Source organism: Argiope bruennichi, chromosome 9 (assembly GCF_947563725.1).
Source record: "Argiope bruennichi chromosome 9, qqArgBrue1.1, whole genome shotgun sequence".
Taxonomy (NCBI): domain Eukaryota; kingdom Metazoa; phylum Arthropoda; class Arachnida; order Araneae; family Araneidae; genus Argiope; species Argiope bruennichi.
The window spans coordinates 38,597,002-38,620,528 of record NC_079159.1 but is presented as its reverse complement, the minus strand read 5'-3'; the positions used below and the strand labels follow the sequence as shown (position 1 = coordinate 38,620,528).

General features: G+C 28.8%; 1 protein-coding gene across 1 annotated transcript in view; it reads left to right on the top strand.

Annotated features, from left to right (window-relative positions):
- The window catches only part of LOC129984497 (rhodopsin-like), a 198,238-nt gene that overhangs the window by 148,005 nt on the left and 26,706 nt on the right, over window positions 1-23,527 (top strand). The window contains exon 2 of the mRNA XM_056094389.1: window positions 12,331-12,659. Within this exon, the coding sequence (XP_055950364.1) occupies window positions 12,331-12,659 (329 nt within the window). The remainder of the gene's footprint in view (window positions 1-12,330; window positions 12,660-23,527) is intronic.

The following is a 23,527-nucleotide window of genomic DNA, read 5'->3' as shown; positions in this document are numbered from 1 at the left end:
AAACTCTTGAGATATTACATAAATTAAAAACGACATTCTTTAGTGCCCATAAAGTTTAAACGCTGAGTGACTCTATTTTCAGTAATCAGATTATAAAAAAAAATGCTTCGTTTCAGTAAAAAATATTATTATATTAATTGAAGATTAATTCTTTCCACTTTAATTTAAAGCATAAATTCTACGGGTGCTAACAGAAAATGAGAGAGATACATATTACGTTATGACTGAAGGCCTTTATAATATTATGAATGAATTATATGACAATCAAAATTTGAAGTTTTAAAATATTTTGATGAAGAAGCTATTAAAGTAGGAATTGCATAAAATATTTAATTATTAAAATTTTAACGAACATTAAGATTGGCGAACCGGCTGGTCGCCAAAGGCGGCTAGTAAATACATAAATCTAGATGTAAATAAACAGTTTTCAACAGCGTGCTGGGTTGTAAGTACTTTTTCTATACATTATTCGATTCTCTTATTCTCATCAATAAAGAAACTAATTAAATCAATGCAGAATTCAATTCTTTGGTTTATATTTAATATCTATTTCTATTTATAATCTAGTATTTGCAAAAGTTCATTCTCACCGCTTCTTTATGCTATTTGCAAACGATTTATTAAAAAAAAAAAACTTTTGAAATTGTAATTAACTCATGAATCCAAATTTGTTTTCGCCGAAGTTAGACATCATTTGTTTTGAAGAATTTTATTGTATTTTCTCATTTCCCGGATATTTAAAACAGCAAAGGAATTAAATGGAACACTTCCAGTTTTATTTCTCTTCTCGTACCAAGTTCTTCGAAATAAAGATTAGTTCCTTATATTCAAATAAAAATTGCCAATGTATGAAAATAATTATTATCATAAAAAATGATTATTATTCTTGAAGAAAATCATTATTATTTTCAAAAAGAATTCTTTTTAAAAAGCTAACGGTAATTTTCTGCAGATATCAAAGTTTAATTGGTATTTCCGTTTCCAAAATTTTATTTTGAACTGCAAGCAATTTAATCAGCTGATTAAAAAAACATTTAATTCCTTATTCCAAAACATAATGAAGGTATAGCGATAACTCCGAGGGGAAACATCCCACGTAGTGCTGAAGAGGAAATGAAGAAGATTATGCATTTCCTGTAAGCATTTCTGTATAAGAAATATCGAATTATAATCGAAATTTCAACTATTTAACACTAAGAGAAAGGTTACGCCATCTTGTTGATAATATAGCTTGGTAAAAAAGTTTTTGTATTAATCTATTTCTTTTAGCTCGATTAAATTTATCTTACTTTTATAAATATTTGAATTTACGCTAACAAAGGTAATATTTATTGAAAGTGAAGAATATACATATTTTTGTTATTTGGAATAAGTACTTGTGTTTCGTATTTTAAATAGAATAAATTTAAAAACATGGAAGTATTTATTTTTGGTACAAGACCATGTGTAGAAAAAATAACTTTTATTTTCAGAAAAAATAACTTAAATGAGAATTAGATAATATGGAAATGTATTTGTGTACAGGTAATCAATAATTCAGTAAATTGAGGGATAAAACGGAATTTAAAAATATTCGATTTTCTAAGTACCAATGGGTTTTCTTGCCATAATTACCATAAAGAATATTAATAAGATACTAAAAATACTCGTTCTTATAGAATGAATTATCATGGCAATTTTCTCCTTTTAATGAAAAGGATTAACATACATATTTAATTGGAAGTTGCTATGGCTTCAGTTAAAAAATAGCTTTTTCTGTCTTGAAATCTAAATAAAAAGAGTATAACAGTTTAACTAATGTTATTTACTATATTTTTTTATTTATTATAATAAAAGAATTCGAACAGCATTTTCTGAATTGGATAATCTAAGAACACCAAAATTATAAATTCGAAAAGTGGCAATGGCAGAACATGAATAGAAACAAAATTCTTATAATTGTTTCCATTTTTAGAGTAATTTGTAATATTATGCAAAATTGAGTTGCATAACTAGCGATGCTAAGCAGACATTATTTTGAAATTTTTAAATGAAAACACAATATTGTATTTATTTCAAATTTGAAGCACTAGAAATATAATATTTGACACAAGTAGGCTTACGAGGATCTAAATGTTCATCTCAAAGTAACTTTCATTTTTAAATTTGAATAAATCATTTCAGCGATTTCAAATATCTTATCTCATAATTTGCTCTGAATTTAGGTGAGGTTTTTAATAAGTACTTTTTTGCATGATTTTCAACAATAGTTTTCAATGAGCCAATCCCAAATATTTCCCAATATTTCTCAAATATTTAATTGTAAGAAAGATGAGGAAAGAAGATTCTTCATATTAAATAATTACCTAGCCGGTTTACATGAGAATAAGAAATTAAATTACTACTGCAAAAAGCAACGTACAATTCTAAGATTAATAGGTCACACAATTTCGTTTTTAATGGTTCTGTGATGTCATGGGACTTGATTCCATTAAGAAAGCTCATTCACACAATAAACAGAATAAATTTTAGGTTCTTAAATAAGCCTATCATTATTTGATACTTAATACTATTTTATTCAGGAAATGATGAACGTCAAATAATGCATACGAAATTGAACTGAAAATAAACATAACCCACATTCTCGACAAATTAGTTGTCCCGAAAGGGGTTTGTTCTATAATAAAGATGTTTGTGTGGGAAGGCTGTCGAAGAATACTAATCAGAGAAAAGCTATTTTCTGTAATTTCATTTGTATCTTGTGTTGATATTAAATAAATAATGAAATTGTTAAGCTATTCCGTTTCTATGTTTACTAAGTGTCTCTAGGCACTTAACGTTTTTATACTATTATTGTTCTATTTACACTGTTTTATTCTATTACTGTAAATCTAAATGAAGAGACTAATTGGACTTTTGTTAATAATGAAATATCTAGCAAATACAAATGCAAATTGCAAGAGGAATGGGAAGAATTTTGTGAGATTCAGAAAAAAAATATAAATGCGTTCTACAGCTGTATTGAAATTTCACGTTCCATACCTTCTAAAATATAATTACACATAGAAAAAGTATTGTATCGTTAAAAAAATTCATCGCTAGATTGTGATGAATTGTTTCACTTATCCTATAATCCTAGAAGAACATAATTGAAATTATGTCGGCCTTTGTACAAAAACACAGTAATTCACAAACACAATAAACGAATTGAATGAAATTTTGCATGCAGAATTTACTTGCACATCTTCACAACTAAAAAACTCCAAAAAAATATTCTTCTTTTTGGAATCGGATTGGCTTAAAGAACCAAATTTCATTAAAACCTCTTCGTTGAATTTTTTAATCATTACGATACCTTTTTCATCTTTAATTTGCATACAAATAAGTAAAATGGCAAAATTTATTTTAAAAAAAGATTTAATGGAATTTGGTTTAAAAAATATTATATCCAACGCAAAAGTGCAATAGTAATTCCAATAATATTTTGATATGACGAGGTTATCATTTTAACTGAACTGCTATTCTCTTTTCAAAACTTCAAATCCATGCCAACAATAAAGTTTTGTCGTCAAAGAGTACAACAGACTCAACTTTTGCACATTTTTGTTTAACTTAATTATTTCATGTTTATAAAAATGAAATATTTTTAATGACTTTTCACTCAAATCCTTATCTGCTAGTTTTCAAGTGCCACGCACTTGAGTGTTATCGATGAATATAAGCTATTTTAATAACTTCAGAACTTGTCTTTTAATTAATTGATTGATTTAATTAAATTTCGGTTTAATAAGTGTGGCTTATCTAACAGGGGATTAGAGAAATAATCGTTTCAAGATTCCATAGTAATAATAATATGATTTGTAATTAAATAGATAAAAAATTTATAATTAAAAAATATTTAATTTCTACAGAATTTCTATTATTTTACAGTGGCGAATATCAGCAATAAACAATATACATTAGAAAGCCCTCTTTTAATAATCTTAAAGATTTAGTTTCACATTTCAACTCAGTTTTAATATGTTACTGGTTTATTTTATACTAATCTTTTTTTAATCTATTAACTCTGCATTTTTTTTTATCTCCAAACTACCCGGCATCGAAGTTTGCCCGCAATTTTATCGAAGCTGATTTTTGGTATTATAAATGTTCTAAGTAAAAGAACAAAATGAAACATCCAGGAACCTAGCAAATTGTATTTCATGAAATATTAATACTCTCCACTATACTATATTACAGTTACTATAATTTATTGAATATTTTTTTTACAAATTTATTTATTTAAGAACTTGGAAAATAAAGTCATTTTAATCGATCGTCTTGCTGTCCCTCCTCAATCTATAGGCTCTAAGCAACTGTCTTGTAAAAAATCAGTCATTGATTTTTAATGAGCACTTAAAAGTGTGTTTTTTGGTATTATTAATGTCTCAATAACTAAAGAACAAAGTGAAACATATCCAATTATATTTGATGAAATGTTAATATTATCCATATAGTTTTATAATTCATTGGATATTTATGTTTTTCACAAATTTATTAATTTGGGAATTAGGAAAGTAGAATATTTTAATCGATTCCTTTGTCTCTTGTCAATCTACAGACTCTAGGCAGCTACCTAGCAAGAAATCTGCCATCATTTGTAATACAATACACACGCAAAAGTGTCTTTTAAAATTGTATTTATTTTAAAAGCAAATGAATTTTTACTAAATTATGTCATACTGCAAGCTAAATTATATAGCTGAATTAATATTAAACAATAAAGAAATAAAAATTAAAAAATTAAAGTATTTCATATTACTTAAAATGTTAATTCATTTTTTGTAAACTATCTTTCTTCGTCTGTTTTACATAATAAAAAAATTATAGTAAATATTTAATTTTTGGAATGTTCCATTTAGAAAAGTAACTTTCCTTCTCACGCGTTGAGCATTTTGACATTTTCTCATAATATATTCGAAGTTAATTCAACGCTTTTCCTTATTTTGTTCTCATCCTTTCATTGAATATTGCCCTAATGGATCTTTGCATGAAACTTAAATGACAGAATAACCGTGCAAAACTTTTTTTACTTGAGATGAATAGATTTCCGGTTTGGTGGATTCTTTTTCGGATGTCTCCTTAAAATAGTAGGCCTCGTGTCACGCTTTCCGGAAAATTTCTACATTTTTCTTGAGCCCAATCAAATCTCGTTCAAGATAATTCTCATAATTATATGTGTACACTGCATAATAATTCTACATAATAAATATTAAAATAGTGAAAATTATTGGCAGAATAAAAGAATAATAAGTAAGACCTAATTTTAGAAAAATACGATAATATATTTCGGTAAAACTAAAGTACACGATATCACTTCCCCTCAGTTTCAGCTATATCGTGCTTAACTTCAAAACTCGCCAAAATCCAGCCATCTTGAAACCAGGGTTTTCCATCTGAAACCAAGATCTTGGGTTACGAAAAAATAGGTTATTATCGCCATAGAAAAATTCTAGTTTGGGGACGATACCTTAATGTTGCGGGACTTAAGTACCGTTTTAATTTACTTTTATGCACCTTTGCAAGACCTTTGCCTTTGACTTTTATTGTTGTTAGATTTGTTAGACTACACAGCCAGAGGAAAAATATTGCACTTAATACATTTAGTGATGTTAGCAAAAATAGGATGCTCGTTTCATATTGGGTTTTCTTTCCATCCGAATGCGTGTACACAAACTGTTGATGATTCAAACCCCGTTCGCAACGATTTATCACATGAAGTGAAATGATGCTTCCAATTATTTATGCAAGATGTTATTTGACGGTTTTATGCAAATGTTTTTTCACTCTATACAAGAGCGGAAGCACTCGTGCGCGCTTACTTAGACGTAGATTCAGATTCTTTATTTTTTCACTTGTGTTCGTAGTCTGTGTCGGTGTAATATATGATATTATTATAATGTATTAAATGTTTGTTTGTCGCAAGAAATAAAAGTCTGTATTTTTAAGAAGTCTTCTCGACCTGCAACATTTTATAAGCACCAGTCACATGCATTTTTCACTGCTATTATTAGAACATTTTACTCTGCGGGCTTTACAGACGATTGATCTTGACAATTACATGGTTTGAACCCAAATATCGTCTGGCAAGTGAAACGTCAGAATAGTTCAAAGTTCCTATATCAGCAGAAGAAAACACCCAACATCACTACTGAAGCAAATCAAACATTTCTAACTACTTTAAATTAAACCAATAGAACTGATCAAGTATATCCAAATGGCCATGAATCAGCGACTTTTCAAATGGCGTTTATAGCTTATTTGATAAAAATAAATCAGTACAAAATTTAGTTGAAATCTATTTGAATGTTCTTTTGTCGCCAACTATGCTAATTCGCCAAGAAAGGTAGCTACTACTCAAACAATGCAGTGAAGCATTCACCGAAGGGTTGCTAGCGTAACTATTCCTCTTCATAGTTTGTATTGCCAAATTGGCAATGAAAATTCCCATGCTACGATGCTTTGAACTAGAATTTCGAATATTCTATAAGTTTTTGTATATTCTTTTCGAACATTTTAGGTTTGTATATAAAACATCAGGTTTATTTAGTACAATGAATTAATAATCAAAAATTAATTTTTAAATCAATTTCAGAGGAGAATAATGCGATTGTTTAAATGTTCGATAATTGATTCATTTCTAAGTGATTCCATTTGATTGAAAAATTTAAATCCAATTGATGACGAATAATTCGAATGATTATTTAAAATCTGGTCATTTTCTATCTTGTGAGAAAAGTGTCTGTGTGATTTTTCCAATAGGAGACTGAATTCATATTGCAATGCTAAAGCGAAGAATCCATCGTCTTATTAACTTTAGTCTATTCTGTTCTAAAATGTGTCTTGAAAGTGACATTTAAAGTATCCCGAGCGCATTTTTGATTACTTTTACTTCGAGACATGAAGTTATTTTTCTTTAAAGGAGGGCATATAAATATACAGGCAGCTGAATAATTTCTAAACATAATACGTATATCCACCAGATGACAAACAGTACTATTCTAACTTTTAAAAGGTTCAAATAATTTCAAAATGGTTTCGTATTGAGGATTATTTTTGTTTCTATTCCTTGTATTGTTCGAGCATTCTAAAGCGAGTATCATAAACTGAATTTAGTAAATGAGAAATCAATAATTCATGTCTAGTTTTTTTAAATTTAATCGGCATAGATGATTCCTATTGCTTAAGCTATAAAAATTATTTTGTTTCCTTAATTATACACTCGTTTTCTGCAATAAAATTTAAAAGCTTCATATTTCATAGAATTCTCAGCATTTGTTAGTGAAGGGAAACGATAGATAATATATAAGCATGTAATATGTGAATAATAATGTGATTTTAAGAGAACACATAGAAGTATTTTTCTAATTACCATTCCATTTTTAAAGGAATTAATAGGAGTAAATTTCAGAGTATTATTCTTAGCAGTATTATTCTTCATAGTATAATATTTAAAAAATCCGTTCAAATACATAAAATGAGAAAATAACATTAATAACATATGTTTAAATGCATAAAATGACTTAATAATATTAATAGTATCTGTTCAAATGCATAAAATGAGTAAATATCATTAATAACATCCATTCAAATGCATAAAATGACTTAATAATATGAACAGTGTCGGTTCAAATGCATAAAATGAGAAAATATCATTAATAACATCCGTCCAAATGTACAAAATGAGTAAATATCATTAATAACATCCGTTCAAATGCATAACATGAGTAAATAACATTAAATGTTGCATAATTTATATAGTCCATCTCAAAAATATATACAAGTTTTTAAGAAATTTATAACAAGAAGAGCCAAAATGAACATGGGACTGTGGTTCTAGAATAGGAATTTTGAGATTTCTACGACAGATGAAGATGCATGTCAGAAAAAATCTGGCCTGAAGTCATTTTTTTAAGAATTGCCGCTCAATTAATTTTAAATGATCAAGCAATTATTTTTTTATTACAAATTCATCTAAAGTAATCTCATTTCTGTCAGCAGGAGGTGTAACTAGAACTGACATTCAATGATGAATTTGTATGCGACCGAACTTGTATTGCAGATATTGCTTTGCAATTGTAATATATATTGCAGCTTTATGATGATTCAAAAATTTTTACTTTAATAATTAATAGGATTGGCATGCGAGCAATAAAAACTATTGGATAAAAAGTTCTATTTAAAATTCTGATAAAAATTTATTTAGTGATAATTTTCTTGATAAACTTGGCATTTTTTGATCCAGAAATCTGCTGGGTTAAGTGTTTTGACCGATTTTTGCACTAAGCATGTCATATGACACAAGTTATGGATAGTATTTACTATCAAATTAAAAGTGATTTGAACCGCTTTTTTCAAAATTTCGGGGAATGGTAACACATTAAGTATGATTTATTTAACTTACTTTAATGCACATAAAAAATACATTCAATATCATTACAATGCATGCGAGTATAGATCCTGCAAGTGAAACATTGAGTATTCTTGTGAAATGTGATTAAAAGGATAATTTTTTTAATAAATTATTCAAATTAAGCAAAAAAATTGTGAGAAGATAAAATTGATGTCACAGAAAAAATAATATTTTAATTTTAAATGGCGCAGAAATGTTTCATACTGATATATTCCGAAATTACTGTATATAAACTTTAAAATATAGATTAGTTTTTAATTTAAAATTTTATTTAAATAAATTTTATCTTATTGCCACTTACATAAAAAAATACTTCCCAAATTAGCTTTAGTAACAAATACTTTTGTAGAACGTTTAAAACTATTTTTTTTTCTGTATGATGTCACAAGCTATAAATCGTTTGGCAGCCAATAAATATTTCTCTGCTAAAAATAAACTGTATGCAAATCGAAACTTCGGCAGCGTGTATCAGTAAGTTGTTTATAGAAGTAAAAAAAAAAAGGTAAAATTAATTTAAAATTTTTCTCAAACACATTTTTTTAAAAAGAAAACAGATGATGAACCATTTTTTTTTCAACTTCACCACACATGCGCATTGCCTCTTTTAGAAAACGCTTTAATTAAAAATTTCGAAACAGATTCATAAACATATACATTTTTAAAGACGACATAACCGTTTTCAAGATTACATCACGCTAAACAAGAAAAACATCGTCTTACATTAAGTTTTTCAAAAAACTGCCTTTCAAATTAATTTTCTATAGGCATTTACAGCAGAAATAAATCATGAAAAGCCGTACTGATTAATTTTTTCTACTAAGATTCTTTTTAAACCTTTTGCTGACAGGTGCAAGGCTTTCTTCCTCTTATTTATTTTTCCTTTTCTTAAAAATGGCTCAACTGATTTCGGCACTCAATCGCTGTAAACATAAAAAATTAATAAGAAGCCAATCTGAAAATGAAGATTCGTTCCTGAGGCAACAGCAGAAATTGTGGAATATAGGACATCCATTTTTTATTTAAGTTGGAAGTTATTTCCGACAAATAATCTGTTGACTGTACTTGCGAGGTTTAATTCCAGTCAAAGAGTTTTAATCAAAAATTCATCAATGGAGTAATTTGTGTCGAGCTTTTTTTTAAGCTTAGAAGTGTGAGAAGATTGTTGTGGTTCGTTTTGAGCTTAGAAATTGCTAAGCAGCTTATTAAATTCCGCGATGTGTTTAAGAAATGAATTATTCTTGGCAGGTAAATTGAGTTCGAGATTATTTTAATTTACTCAAAGCTACTATGTTGATATTTTTGTATTCTTTTCATCTGTAAAACAGAAAATACGAAACATTTTATTATTAAAATTATTTTATCATATCTCGAGATTTCTAGCAAGGAATTTATAATCAATTTTAAGACAAGTGAAATATTACTTCCTTCAAAACTATCAAATATGGTTTGAAACAAAATTATCAAGCATTTTTAACCAATTCGAAATAGTTATATTTAAGTGCTAATAGTTTTATATGCTAATAGTTGATATAGGGCACAGCAATGCTAATAGTTATATTTAAATTAAAAATAGTTATATATAAAAAAATTAAAACAGTTTCAATTTCATTGCATTAATAAAATTTCAATGCTTAAAAAAAGAAAAAAATATTTTTGAAAAATTGTGGAAATTTAAAAAAAAATTCATAATTAGTATCACTAAAAAGACAATTTTCAAATATAAAGACATGTAAAATCTTTATATTTGATAATTTTATTTATTTTGTAAAATAATATTTTCAGAACAATGTGATCTCTCTTAATTTTTAATTAATTAAATTTCAAAACATCCACATCTAAAACACTTCACTCTCTGAAGAATATTGTACCAACTTTGATAAGTCTATGTCAAATATTTTGACCTACAGAATGCCAGCCTACACAAACATTTTCCTTTATTATTGGTAGAGATAAACTGTAAAAATAATAAACAGAATAATTTTAGACTTTCAATAACAAAAACAAATCACGCTATTAAAAATGTGATGAAACAAGATAAACGATTTGAATTTCAATATAACAATGTAATCTATGTTGAAAATTAGATTGCAAAAAAATCTAAAAACAATCTAATCAAAGCAAAAAACATCTAAAAACCTCTCAAAATTCAGATAAAATTTGCATGGCAATTAAATTGGCCTCAATAAAAGGATAAACTTTAAACTTTAAAAAGTATAAAAATCACTTTCTCGCTATAACATTTTCGAAAGTTACCGCTCCAAAGTCCAAAATTTTGTCTCATTTTTAATTAATGAAAGTTGCAAAGAAATGACGCCAAGGTATACATTTCCATTTTGCAAAATATATCAATCTGTCCTAAATTTAGTTACACTCGGTCAAGCAATCTGCCCTGTACAACTCCAACACATAATGACAAAAAAATTCTCATTTTATTACTTTTAATATTAGCTAAGACTACTTTCATAACATAAGTGACTGAACAACGATGGGTTCCATAAAGCCATACGAAAAAATTCAGACATTATCAACTTCGAATGCTACATGTATTTCTATAATGAAAATTTCATTCAAAGTATGCCTAATATAAGCAAAAATGAATTATTTAACCATATATTAATATTCCTTTAAAACAATTTCATAAAAGAATAACTTTCCGCAAAAAGAAAGAATATTTTTCAAATAATCTTTATTGATTTGGTAGAATACGATTTACCTTTCAACAAACAATTTTAGTTCTAATAAATTATGAACAATATTATCGACTAGTATTTCCAAGAACAGGTAATTTTTTTTTTCTTTTTTACTTTCTTAAAAAGGTGCGGAGTATTTTTTTTTGTCCTAAATTTACTATGCTTTCTTTTCCTCAAAATTTAGTCAAGTAATTAAGGCTCTCAGTGGTCACAGAACAAAAGTAATTAATAACAAACCAATCAGAGGTTCGAATTTTACTCCTGAGGCAACAGAAATACGGGATATCCATTTTTTTATTTAAGTCGCGATTTATTTTTTCGTCAAATTACCTGCTGAAAGTAAATCAACTTTTTGGGAAGTTAAATTCCAATCAAAGAATTTTAATCAAAAATTTATCGGCACAGTTATTTTTTTGCATTTTATTTCTGCTATCTTAGAAAAGTCTGCGAGAATCGTCTGGTTTTTACACTTTTCTTCCTATTTTAAACAGCATTTAAAATCTTCTATGGACAAAGATTAAAAATAAGAGTATTTTAATGAATTGATTCATACTTTTTTGCTATCGAAAAATATTTGTTTTAATTTCTTTATACATTGAACAAATATTTTCTGGTTTAAAGTATGAATTAGGGAATTAGACTGGGTCTTTTATCATTATTTCAATTCTATTAAATATTTGGACAGTATAATAGATATGCATCTATGTAATTGTGGTTTGTGAAATCATTTACATGATAAAGCGCTAAGTAGCTATAATTAGTAAATACGTTTTTACATTCAGATATCAATTTAGATTTCATCAACACTTTTAACACTGTTTTGAAATAAATAGCAATATATGTTAACGTACCTTACAGAGATAACATTCATAGCTAGAAATTACTAAAATAGTTTAAGACAATATTGAGAAGACAAATTGATTACAATGCTTTCGGTGGAAGCGGGTCTCGAACTTAAAGCCCTCCACTTCCGAAACTGAGACCTTACCATCAGCTCACAGCGGCCGAATGGTTGTCTTGGAAAAAATCAACAAAGTTGACATTCTTCTCATTAAAAACAAATTTAGTTTCAGGTGGTAATATAAAAATCACATTCAGAGTATTGTCAAACATTTATGTAAAAAGTGAAATTTTATGGTACTTATATAGTTTACAATAAACAAATATTTTTTGGGCAGCGATTTATTATTTTTGATTTCTCTCATCCAGGTATGACAGCCATTGGTACTCTAGCCGCCATCGCCATCGACCGCTACATCATTATATCCCGTTCGTTCCATGGTCAGAATCTAACAGGTGTCTCTGCGTCAGTCACGATCGCCCTCATCTGGGTGTACTCCCTGTCACAAGCTGTGCCACCGCTATTCGGCTGGAACAGATACGTTGTAGAACACCCCGGCATCGCATGTTCTTTGGACTGGCAGACTCCAGACGTAACACATACGTCCTTCATAGTTTATATATTCGTCCTTGGGTACGTCTTGCCTGTTCTTATCATGAGCTTCTGTTACTGGAAAGTGATATGGATTATCAAGCGCGTAAGTATGCTGTTTTAAACTTATTTTCAATAATTTGTCTAATTACGTCGAAAAATTTATGTATGTATGGGCATTTTAAATCGTTGATGTGATTTTGAATAGTTATTTTTTGAGTAAGTTTAATTAGATGTGAGAATTTTTGGCACGAGATAAAATATTATCCATAGTGAGCGGAATAAGAATTTGTGTTTCACTGAGATTTAAAATAAGAAAGGGGGAAAAGCATACTTTAAGAGAAATTAATCAACCTATGTTTGTTTTTTTAAAAGTCTTAAATGAAAAATTTATAGTAGTTCCATTTTCAGTCAACGGTAAAATGGAAATAAATATTCTTGAAAATAGTCCATGTTATAATGTATTACATAGGAAAATAAATATTTAGTTAACTTAGATTTGACACATGGATTTTACTAATTTTTTTTATTTTCAAATCGAAATATTACTTCAGTTTCTTTTCTATCTCATCGTTTTTTTACTACATAGGGTACCCTCCAATTTTTTCAAGAAATAAATATACATAATGATTTGCATAATGGAAAATAATGGAGGCATAATTTACCCGAATATATTCTGTTTACAACTAACTATATGGATTATTTTTTAAACTTCCGGTTGTCTATAAAGGAAGACCTATTGTCTTTATAGAATAAAATGAATTTACTGCCAAACAGCTACGCTACCCGAGCAATTTCTTTTGTATCGTGGTCATGTTACTGGGCTGCAAACCACAAGGTCTCAGGTTCTATCCTCTCTAATCACAATCCACCACATTGGTGATCTCGGACGATGATTGCACAGCTATTGTGGCGCCATCTACCCACAGCAAACCAAAGTCGTCAGATTCACGTGACGCAGCAAACCAAAGTCGTCAGACTCACTTCACTCAGCAACAACTCACCCACACACGCTCGCCATAACGCTTGGCATTACTCAAATGGGTGCAAGCGCATTAGAATCAACAGCTAATACATCACCACTCAACAGCCATATCGTTCGTCTCACCTCCAACTCACTGGAGGGAGAGTCCGTGGTGAAAGCTTATAAGCCAGCTAGCAGCTACTCTACCCGAGAAGTTGCTTTTATATCGTGGTCATGTTACTCGGCTGCAAACCACAAGGTCCCAGGTTCTATACTCGCTCATCACAATCCACGACAATCCCTTTCCATTACAATTTGGATATGCTGATCGATCTGCCCGTCGTCTAGATATCTAGCATAACCATGTAATCAATTTGTTGAGGAAGATCTTTTTCAGCAGACATGCGTCCTTGTCCCCCTTCATCAAGAACGCTGTTTAGAGATGAGTGATTTCCATACAAGTTCTGCAGACAAACGGTGAACTTCAAAGAGGCGGTATGCTCGTCATACACCACAAATGAAAAGTTCTTCGAAAAGAGAATCAAAAATTTGGTCCACCGATATGACAGATGTCTGAATCTTAACGACATTTACGTTGAAAAGTAAAGATAATTGATCATAGCTTTTGATAACAAATTTATTTTGTTCTCTAATCTTGACTTGTTTATTATCCATAGACAAATATCATAGATGGACATATCATAGCTGGAATAAAAAGCGATCCACGTCGAATCAATTTTTTTAAAGATAAAATTGAAAAAATGCTAGAGTTTTAAAGGATTACTATAGTATAATAAAAGTATTCTTTAATGTGGAAATTGGGAAATTAAAGTAATATTTGGCGTTTTGCATGAAATTACAACATTCGGTAGATACATCCATTAAAAGTTAAATACTGCTTTTGAAATTCGAGATATTTCTATAATAATTATTTACAGGTTCTTTCAAATGAACTTTACTATGATATCTAATCGAACTTTATTATTCTGAGGCTTCAGTAGGAAGAAAATGTGTTCAGGCAGAAGTGAGAATAAAAAATGAAATCACGGGATGATCAAGAATAAAGGGGTAAACATGGGATTTCAATGATTAGAAAGGCCACTTCTTTCCTTTGTCGATTCTTTACTGAAAAAGGATAAAAAATAATCACATTGATTACTAAGTACATTTAGATGCCATTAAGTATATAAAAAAACACAGTTAAATTCGCAATTTTTGCATTCAAACTCTAGATTAATTACAGGTCAAAAAAATCATTTTATGTTTCTTTAAAAAAAACTTAAATATTAAAATCCAAATTTTTTCTTCAAAATATAAATTAAACTTCGAATGAGAAAATAAACCAAGGCGGCAGCAAATTGAGAACAATTTTTTTAAAATAATGTTCCTCAAAGTCTGATTTCAAAGACAGAAAGATTTAGAATAAAAAATAAATAAGATAAATTAGATAATAAGATAAAATAGATAAAATTAAAATTAAGAAAATATTTTCTTAAAACTGTTATGTATTCAGAAGGGAAATATTATTGATAGGCAATTAATAGGTAATGAAAATAAAATGAAAATCAGTTAATGAAGTAAACATTTTTGATCTATGAAATTAAAAGTGAAAAGAACATCGTTTCCTTTAAATGCTAAAAACAGCTATCTCTATTTTCTCATATCAACTACCAATCATTAATGCGGAATTCTTAATATTATTATATTTTTATGAGCGAGACTTACTGATTTCTGAATTATTTATAAATATTTTTGCATTAAACTATTTTTAGCAATGTAGACTCTATGATAATAAAGCAGCTTCGAAAATTAATATTTGATGTTGGGTGCTATCATTAGTATTAACCAATAAAAACAAAAATGAAAAACAATTATTAAATCTAAGTGATAAATATTACTTTTTAGGGGAAAATAAATTAAAATCAGTTCAAAAAATCTGAAAAACCTAGCAAAAACATACTAAAAATCTGAATAAAAAGAAAGTATTTATATATAGGAGAAGTACGTTTAAACATTAGCTGACTCATATTTTAATAAAAATATCCAAAAGTAGTCATTAGTTTTTCATTTATAAATACAAATTAACTGAATAAATATTTTAATATTTAAGAAAGCATAAATAATTTTTTAGGATTTTTTTAACAACAAAAAATATCAAAGTAACGTCATAACTATTTAACCTTTGGCTAAATATTAAGCAAAAAAACATTTTTAATTTAAGAATTCATACCTTTAAATTTAATTCATAAATCTTATGAGTTCTTCTATTTTTTACTGTGTTTAATTAAAGAGCTATATTTCAGCTTAATACATCCAGCGAAAAAAAAATCCCCCAAAAAATGCAGATGTTTTTAAGCTTTTTTTCATTTAAAATGCAAAACAATTCACAGAAATTTCATTTCATTTTTTTTTGTAAGTTAGATGAACAATTAACTGTGTATTCAAAAATTTCTTTTAAATTATATTTAATACAAGCGAAAACATGAAATTTTAATTTCCAGATCCAGTATCTCTTAAAAACACATTAAATTAAACTTACTATTTTGAGATTGCTAGATTGTTGCATGAAATAAAATGTAGCAATTATTTCTCTAATTGCTTTGTGGATTCAGCGCTTTTAAATATACTTAAATTTAAAACTCGCTGTAATTTTGGAAATAACGCTTCGTCTCAATGTTTCTCTTATTGAGAAACAGGTTGATATTATCTTACAAATTACTAATAAAATAAATAATTTCACTGATAATTATTTTAATGGATACATCGGCATAAACGAAAAATAGAACAATAATGAATTCTATCCAATTATTGAATTAAATAATTTCAAAATAGCAATTTTCAAATTGCGGAGATGCATTCATTACCATCAAAATTGTTTTAAATTGTAGCCATTTTAAACTTTACATTAAAACAATTTACTTATTTAAAGTAGCGAGTTTCAACGAAATTACTTGACCATTTATCGGATTCTTCGAATTTGTTTATTCGATTATTTTAAAACATTTTGAGGAATTAAATAGGAATTACGATTTCAGCTAAAAATGAATACTTTTTAGTTGACACACCTTGATATTTATTTTTGTAGAATTTGTATGAGATCTGTATAAAGTTTATAACATTCAGCACTTTTCATATTCGGGAGCACTTATATTCCAATCATGATTTCACATCACTAGATCATGAAGAAAAAAGTAGTACTTGTCCTGAATTTTTTTAAAGTAGATAATCGAAAACTTTTATAAATCTAACACCTTTAAGCTATTTATTTTAAATAATTTCTATTATCACGCGATTTCAATAATCTTGAAGTATAGTACATTTATGATTTCTAATATAGTTGGTATATATAAACTCCTCAATATTGTCATGAGTCCTCCCTCCTTCCGAACTTCAGAAAGAGGAGATGCAGACATAAAAGAGATGTCTGGGTATGGTAGTGTTTTTACATTTTTAAAGATTGAGATAGCTTACATGTTTTGGCGTAAAATTTGAATTCCGAATTTAGTACACTTATTTTTAGTACACTATTTCTAAATCACACAAAATACAAAAATAAAATCAATTACACAATCGTAAAGCATTATCCATTTAGTATGAAAAAAATTAAACTTTAATTAAACCTTCACATTCATACTAAAGAAAGGTTTCGTAAAATGGATATTTTTATGGTAAAGATTTTTCAAAATTCCGACGCCTCGATGAAAAAAGGAAACGGGAAAAAAAATGGGCTTTTCAATTATTACTAAGCTGAATTTCTTCATTTCAGTAAAATCACTTTTCATCGGCACTTAGGAATTAAAACAATAGCATGATATCTACGAAATCGGATATTACATTCTGCATTAGTATCCAAGTATTGCACTCTCATTACTGTGACTTCGCTGAAAATTCCACAATCAGAATGAATCCGCCAGTATTTGAATTTGATGTTTGGCAGCACATACGAAATTTTCTATTATCCGGTAATAGATATTGTACATTTCCTTATATGAAAAGTTGCCTCATCCAACCCTGTTACGCTTATAAAATCTATTTGTTAAATTCTGAGTGGTTTATAGTTTCACCATATGTAACTTGTATCAATATTCCGTGTTTGTAGAGTCTAAAAAATTGTCGGCGAGTACAGATAACATATTTTTGAAAAACCCAACCAAATAATGGTAATTTTAGTACTTTCCGCTATTAGCATTATTGTGTACGAGATATTTTTCCGTACTTATTCAACTGTTCTACAGTTTGCAATTTTTCCGTATTTTGCATTGTTTGCATTGGTGTGTGTGTGTGTGTGTGTTTGTGTGTGTGTGTGTGTGTGTGTGTGTGTGTGTGTGTGTGTGTGTGTGTGTGTGTGTGTGTGTGTGTGTGTGTGTGTGTGTGTGTGTGTGTGTGTGTGTGTGTGTGTGTGTGTGTGTGTGTGTGTTTGCATTGTTCAAGACAAAGAAAACCAACTTTGAATTTTGCCGCTATAGGTTCTATTACGGTATAAAGCGTATCAATGAATCGTCGACTGAAACTCGACTCAGAAATAGAAAAAAAGAGTCGAGGGACCGGTGGACTGTATTAAGAACTTTTGAGAAATTCTTTGCTTTTATTTGGGGTTATGGAAATTTGTATGAATATGTATTAAAACAAAAATTTGTCAAAAAAAATTAAAAAGTATATATTTTTTAAATTTTTATATTATTTCAGGCGATTTAATTTTTAATTTTTTTTCCCTTCTACCCTATATAAATTTATTTGAAAAATAAAGTGTATGATTTTGTAATTCAAATTATATGCTAATTTCGTAGAAATATTTATATGCACGCATACTGAATTTCCATAAGAATTTTATACTTTTGTGAGCCGGCATCCTGGCATAGGGGTAGCGCGTCTTCCTCGTGATTTGGGCTTTCAGTGTTCGAGTCCCGGTTCGGGCTTGGTTATTCTTCCTCTGTTATATCTGTGAGTTGTGAGAATGTACCCTCCTTTAAAAAGGGGTTGTGCAAGCAAAGGAGTGATGCGTGAGTGGCAAAGTCGCACTCTTGGCCCTAGTTGGCGCTACTAAAGCAAGAGACGCACCTCCATCTGCTTAAATCGCTGTCTTCGTAACACGGGCTTGTCTAAGTGCCATAAGAAACAACAGCATATTTTTCTGAACTAAAATTTAATTTTTAACTATTTAAAAAACTCGAAATGTAAAGTTCCTATTATATTTGCTTTTAATATTTGACCGAAATCTTTATTGTCAATTTTATTTCCTTTCTTCAAAAATTAAAATACCTAGAACATTTAAATGATAATTTAACATAATTATGATGTCATTTTGAGAAGTCATTAAAATGTACTTTTTACACCGGGCCCTTCAAATATTTATTTTATTGAACAAGACATTTTGTAACATTAATTTAGTTGAATGTAAACAAAATAACGTTATACAGTGATAAATCGATAAAATAAAATTCCATATTTTCATTCCTTTTTGTTTATTTCAAAGTCCACTGTTCCTTCGACAGGAAAGAGGAAAGGATTTTAATGGGCTCCCTATATGGCCATCCACAATGAATGTCCAAGAAGACAGGAAATTTCCTCAAGTGCAGAGCTATTTGTCTTTAGCCATTCACATACATTTGCAAGAATTGATAGAGTGCTTGATATAAAGGTTTGAATGGACTTCCATTGAGGACTTCATCTCTCAAATATTTTCATTGCAACTGTACAAATATCAGAAAGGTGTGCCATGTTTGAAATTATGAGCCAAACATTCTCTTGATGTTGTTAGTCATTTTATTGTCGTTGGATCTGATTCTGAGATTTATTTAAATAAATTGTATAAAAGCACCTATCAAAGACGTCGTAATTAAACAATATATGTTTTTATGTGTATTGATTGTATCTGTCTCAGTATGTTACTCTTGCTCATGGATTTCTTTACTAACAAAGATACCTTTATTGCAATGTACACTACTATCTCTCAAATTTTTTATCTCTTGAATTCTAAAACACTGCGCTATATATTCTCAGCTGAGAGCAATAGATTCAAAAAGATTAGAAACTTTTTTTCTCACATCGATATGGCAGTTATAATGAATCACAACGAATCCCCATTGAATCAGAAAATAATTTCAGGCGAAAAAATCAGAAATAAAAGGATGCAATCAAGCAGGAAAAATTAACTGACATTTATCAGCTTGTGCCAACACAGTATTATTTTGTGAATGAAGGCTGTAGAGATTACAATTATGCATAGATAATAAATGAAATATCGGGGTGCTTATCACATTCTAGGGATATTCTTTACATCTATCTGACAAAGTTCCAATTTTCCCTTCCGAATATAAATCGGAACCATTTTGTATAAAAGCCAGAAATTAAATAATTAGCTTGCTTTCTGTTGTTGTGTTGTGACTTATAGCACTTTATAAGGCAGCTGACAGTTATCTGTCAGTGATTTAAGCCGAGTGAGTGTCTCTTGTTTTTTCAGTAGCACCAACTAGGGCTAAGAGTACGACTTAGCTACTTCATACATCACATTCGCTTGCACAACTCTTTTTTACAGAGAGGCACATTCACACACCTCACAGATAGTACACAGGGTGGAAAACAACCACGCCCGAACTGGGACTCGAACCCGGGACGCCAGATAATACATTATAATGCAAAGCATTAAAATTAAAAAGTACGATATGAATGTTGGCGTTTTCAAAAATCTGTTTCACGAAGTGAGCTCGCTCATACAGATATACTTTTTAATACTGTAGAGATTTTTTATTCTATAAAAGTACTCTCTTCTTAGCTACAAAACTAATAAAATTTATTGAGGCCAATCTGCCTTTTGTGGAGTGACTATTTCATCGGAAACTCCATATTATGACTCACAATAATATTTCTACACTGTTATCAGTAAATTACCTCGTGTGACATGAAAATTAAATCCTGAAAATAAAATCTTTCAAAACATTTTTACAGCTTGATTTTGGATCTAGACCTACCAAATTTAGCAAGTATTTACTTTTTGAATAGTCAAGAAATCATTCTTCAAAATTTTATTTAGATTTCTTTTATCTAAAATTAATCAAAATTTAGGTTCTTTTCCTCTATAATTTCAATTTATATGATTTCACAAAAATTATTTTAAAATCACATTAAAATTTGAAAAATAATTTACTTAGTGATATAAATTTTAATATCATACAAAACTTAACCATCAAAAAATTAATTTTTTCAACATTGTTTTTCGTTACTTTTAGTCATTGGATTTGTACTCACGCGTCATTGCGTAGTTATTATATATATTATTTCTGCGTAGATTATTATGGTTATAAAATTAAAATTAAATTTTGTAAGCAAAATAAAGATAGGCGAATTAGCCATAAAACATTATTATTCTCTAACATTTCGGATCGAAGGTTAGAATCATCTTTAATCTTAAGCATGCAAAGAATTTCTTATGGGAAGTAGCCAAACAGAAAATATAACGATTAAAAAATTCGATTTCCAGATTTTGACAAATTTTCTCGGTTCAAACTCCCATCAGTCCAAAAAAACACATTTTTACAATTATGTCTGTTTGCCTCTTTGTGTACGTGTTATGTGTAAACTGCTTTGACCTAGATGGATAAAATTCAGTATGTGATCTTTATACCAAATTTATAGATTTCTGTCAAATTTTGAACGAAATCCATTCACAGAAAGTTGTCCGTTTGTCTGGAAGCAAGTAAAATCGATAAATACAAAATGTAAAGCTAGTTGGATAAAATTTAGTATACAGTTTCAGCATCTAAAGTATAATTCTTATCAAATTTTGAACCAAAATGCCAAAGGGTTGACCGTCTGTCGGTTTGCAACTTCGCATGTAACCGAGATGGAACTTAGTTAAATGAAATTTCATGTGTGATCTTATTACCGGTATTGTGTTTCTTTGTCAATGTCTCGTTTCAATCGGTAGTGAAAAAATGTCAAAAATGCATATACTGTTTTCTTAAATATATACCACGCACAAAATGCTCATGTGCAGACTATGAAAATACTCCTGAAGAGTGTATGGTCTTGCTGAAGATCCACGATTTTTATGCGGTGGATACCATTTTTAGTATGATGTAGTGCGATAAAACCTCGGAGAACTACTCCTATTGGTATAATTAATTGGTATAATTCCCATTGGTATAATTTCTATTGGTATAATTAATTTGGTAGAGAACTATTCCCATTGGTAACTTAATTAATTAATTGGTAGAGAACTATTCCCATTGGTAACTTAATTAATTAATTGGTAGAGAACTATTCCCATTGGTAACTTAATTAATTAATTGGTAGAGAACTATTCCCATTGGTATAATTAATTTGGTAGAGAACTATTCCCATTGGTAACTTAATTAATTAATTTGGTAGAGAACTATTCCCATTGGTAACTTAATTAATTAATTGGTATAATTAATTCCCATTGGTATAATAGGTATTCTTCTTATAAATTTATGAAGCCGAAAATTCCCAATAAGAATTGACCTAAGAGGCGTTTTTGTCGATAAATCATGCAAGGCTGTTGTGAAATTGTTTTCTTTTCGCGGGTTCCCTCAATCTCAATCAATTGTAAAACATTCCACCGAGAACTGCAGTCGCGTGCGGCTGCGAAATTTATTATCAAAGCGTGTTCGACACGATGAGGCGTCATAAATTGTCTTTCAACTAAAAAAAAACATATATTCTTGGATTCCTGAAAGATCGATAGAATTACGAGTTTTTTCTTCCTACTAACTTCTAGCCTCTTTTGTTGTTGTTGTTGTTCTTGTCTTTCCTTATTTATTTCAGAAATTTTATTTACGGTATTATCTATGAAGTATAAATTTTTAATATATTTTTTATGGCTTTGGACATTATTTGTATTTTATCCGCATTAATGTGTAAAAGACAAACAAATCGATGATACATTCGGAAAGAATATTAAATACAGCTAAAGAAAGCACTTCTTAAAATTCTCAGTGCTACGTTTATAAAGACTTATATCGAGCTAACTATTGTAATATAGTCGACGTTACTCAGGATAAAAATATTTTATTTAAATCAAAATACTTATTACACTTTAAATTTCATATAAAAATTTCTTTTCATTGTACAATCTTCACTAATTTTTTTCGTTCCCTCCTGTGCCCTTTGACCCTTCTGCCAATAACTAAACTCTCTCTTCTCTTAACTTATGTTCTTTGAAACACTTGGTATGAGTCCAGCAATCAATGGGATTTATTTTCCCCTCTTCTCCATTGTCCGGTGACAACAGAAGTCCCTTCATATTTGTTCTTTGTTGTCATAACCGAATACCTGTAATAACCATCTGTTCTTACAAGTATTCTTGTATCTAGGGAAGAAAATATCACATAGTGTTCTTCCTTTTTTCTTGTTGCCAATCTTCCTTCGGTAAAAACTTGAGTCAGTGTATGAATGACCTTCAGTACTGATAAAAATCATTTAAAATGTATGAAAATTAAATGAGATATCACGCAGTAATTAAATCATTATCATTGAAAAGATTATTGCTTGCTCTTTAAAATGATATATAAGTAACTAGCCACATTTAACGACCAGCTTTCTCGCCTGGATTATTGACTTTTTAGGCAACCATTAATATGGAATGCCTTTTTTAAATGTCAAGTTTATTTGATAGCGCTTAAAAATATGAATTTAATTGAATTAATTTGTAACAAAATATTGTGGATTCAAATTAAAAATGTATATGCTACAAAGTAAAATCGGAAGTAAAGAAATGAAGTAAATCAAGTGAAATTGTTGAAAGAAATTAAGTAAATCAAATCAAAGTAAAATCGGAAATCATACTCGTATTTCGGAATTAATGTCCAAGAAATAGAATTTTATCTTATTTAAAAAGAAATCTTAATTTTAACATTGAAAAAGCATGCGTTTGAATATTTTGATGGATATTTAATTTCATAACATTAAAAGAATCCTAACATTGTAATTTAAGAATTTAATAAAAATAAAGAAAAAAACTGTACAGAAATGAAATCGATATCATTAAAAAG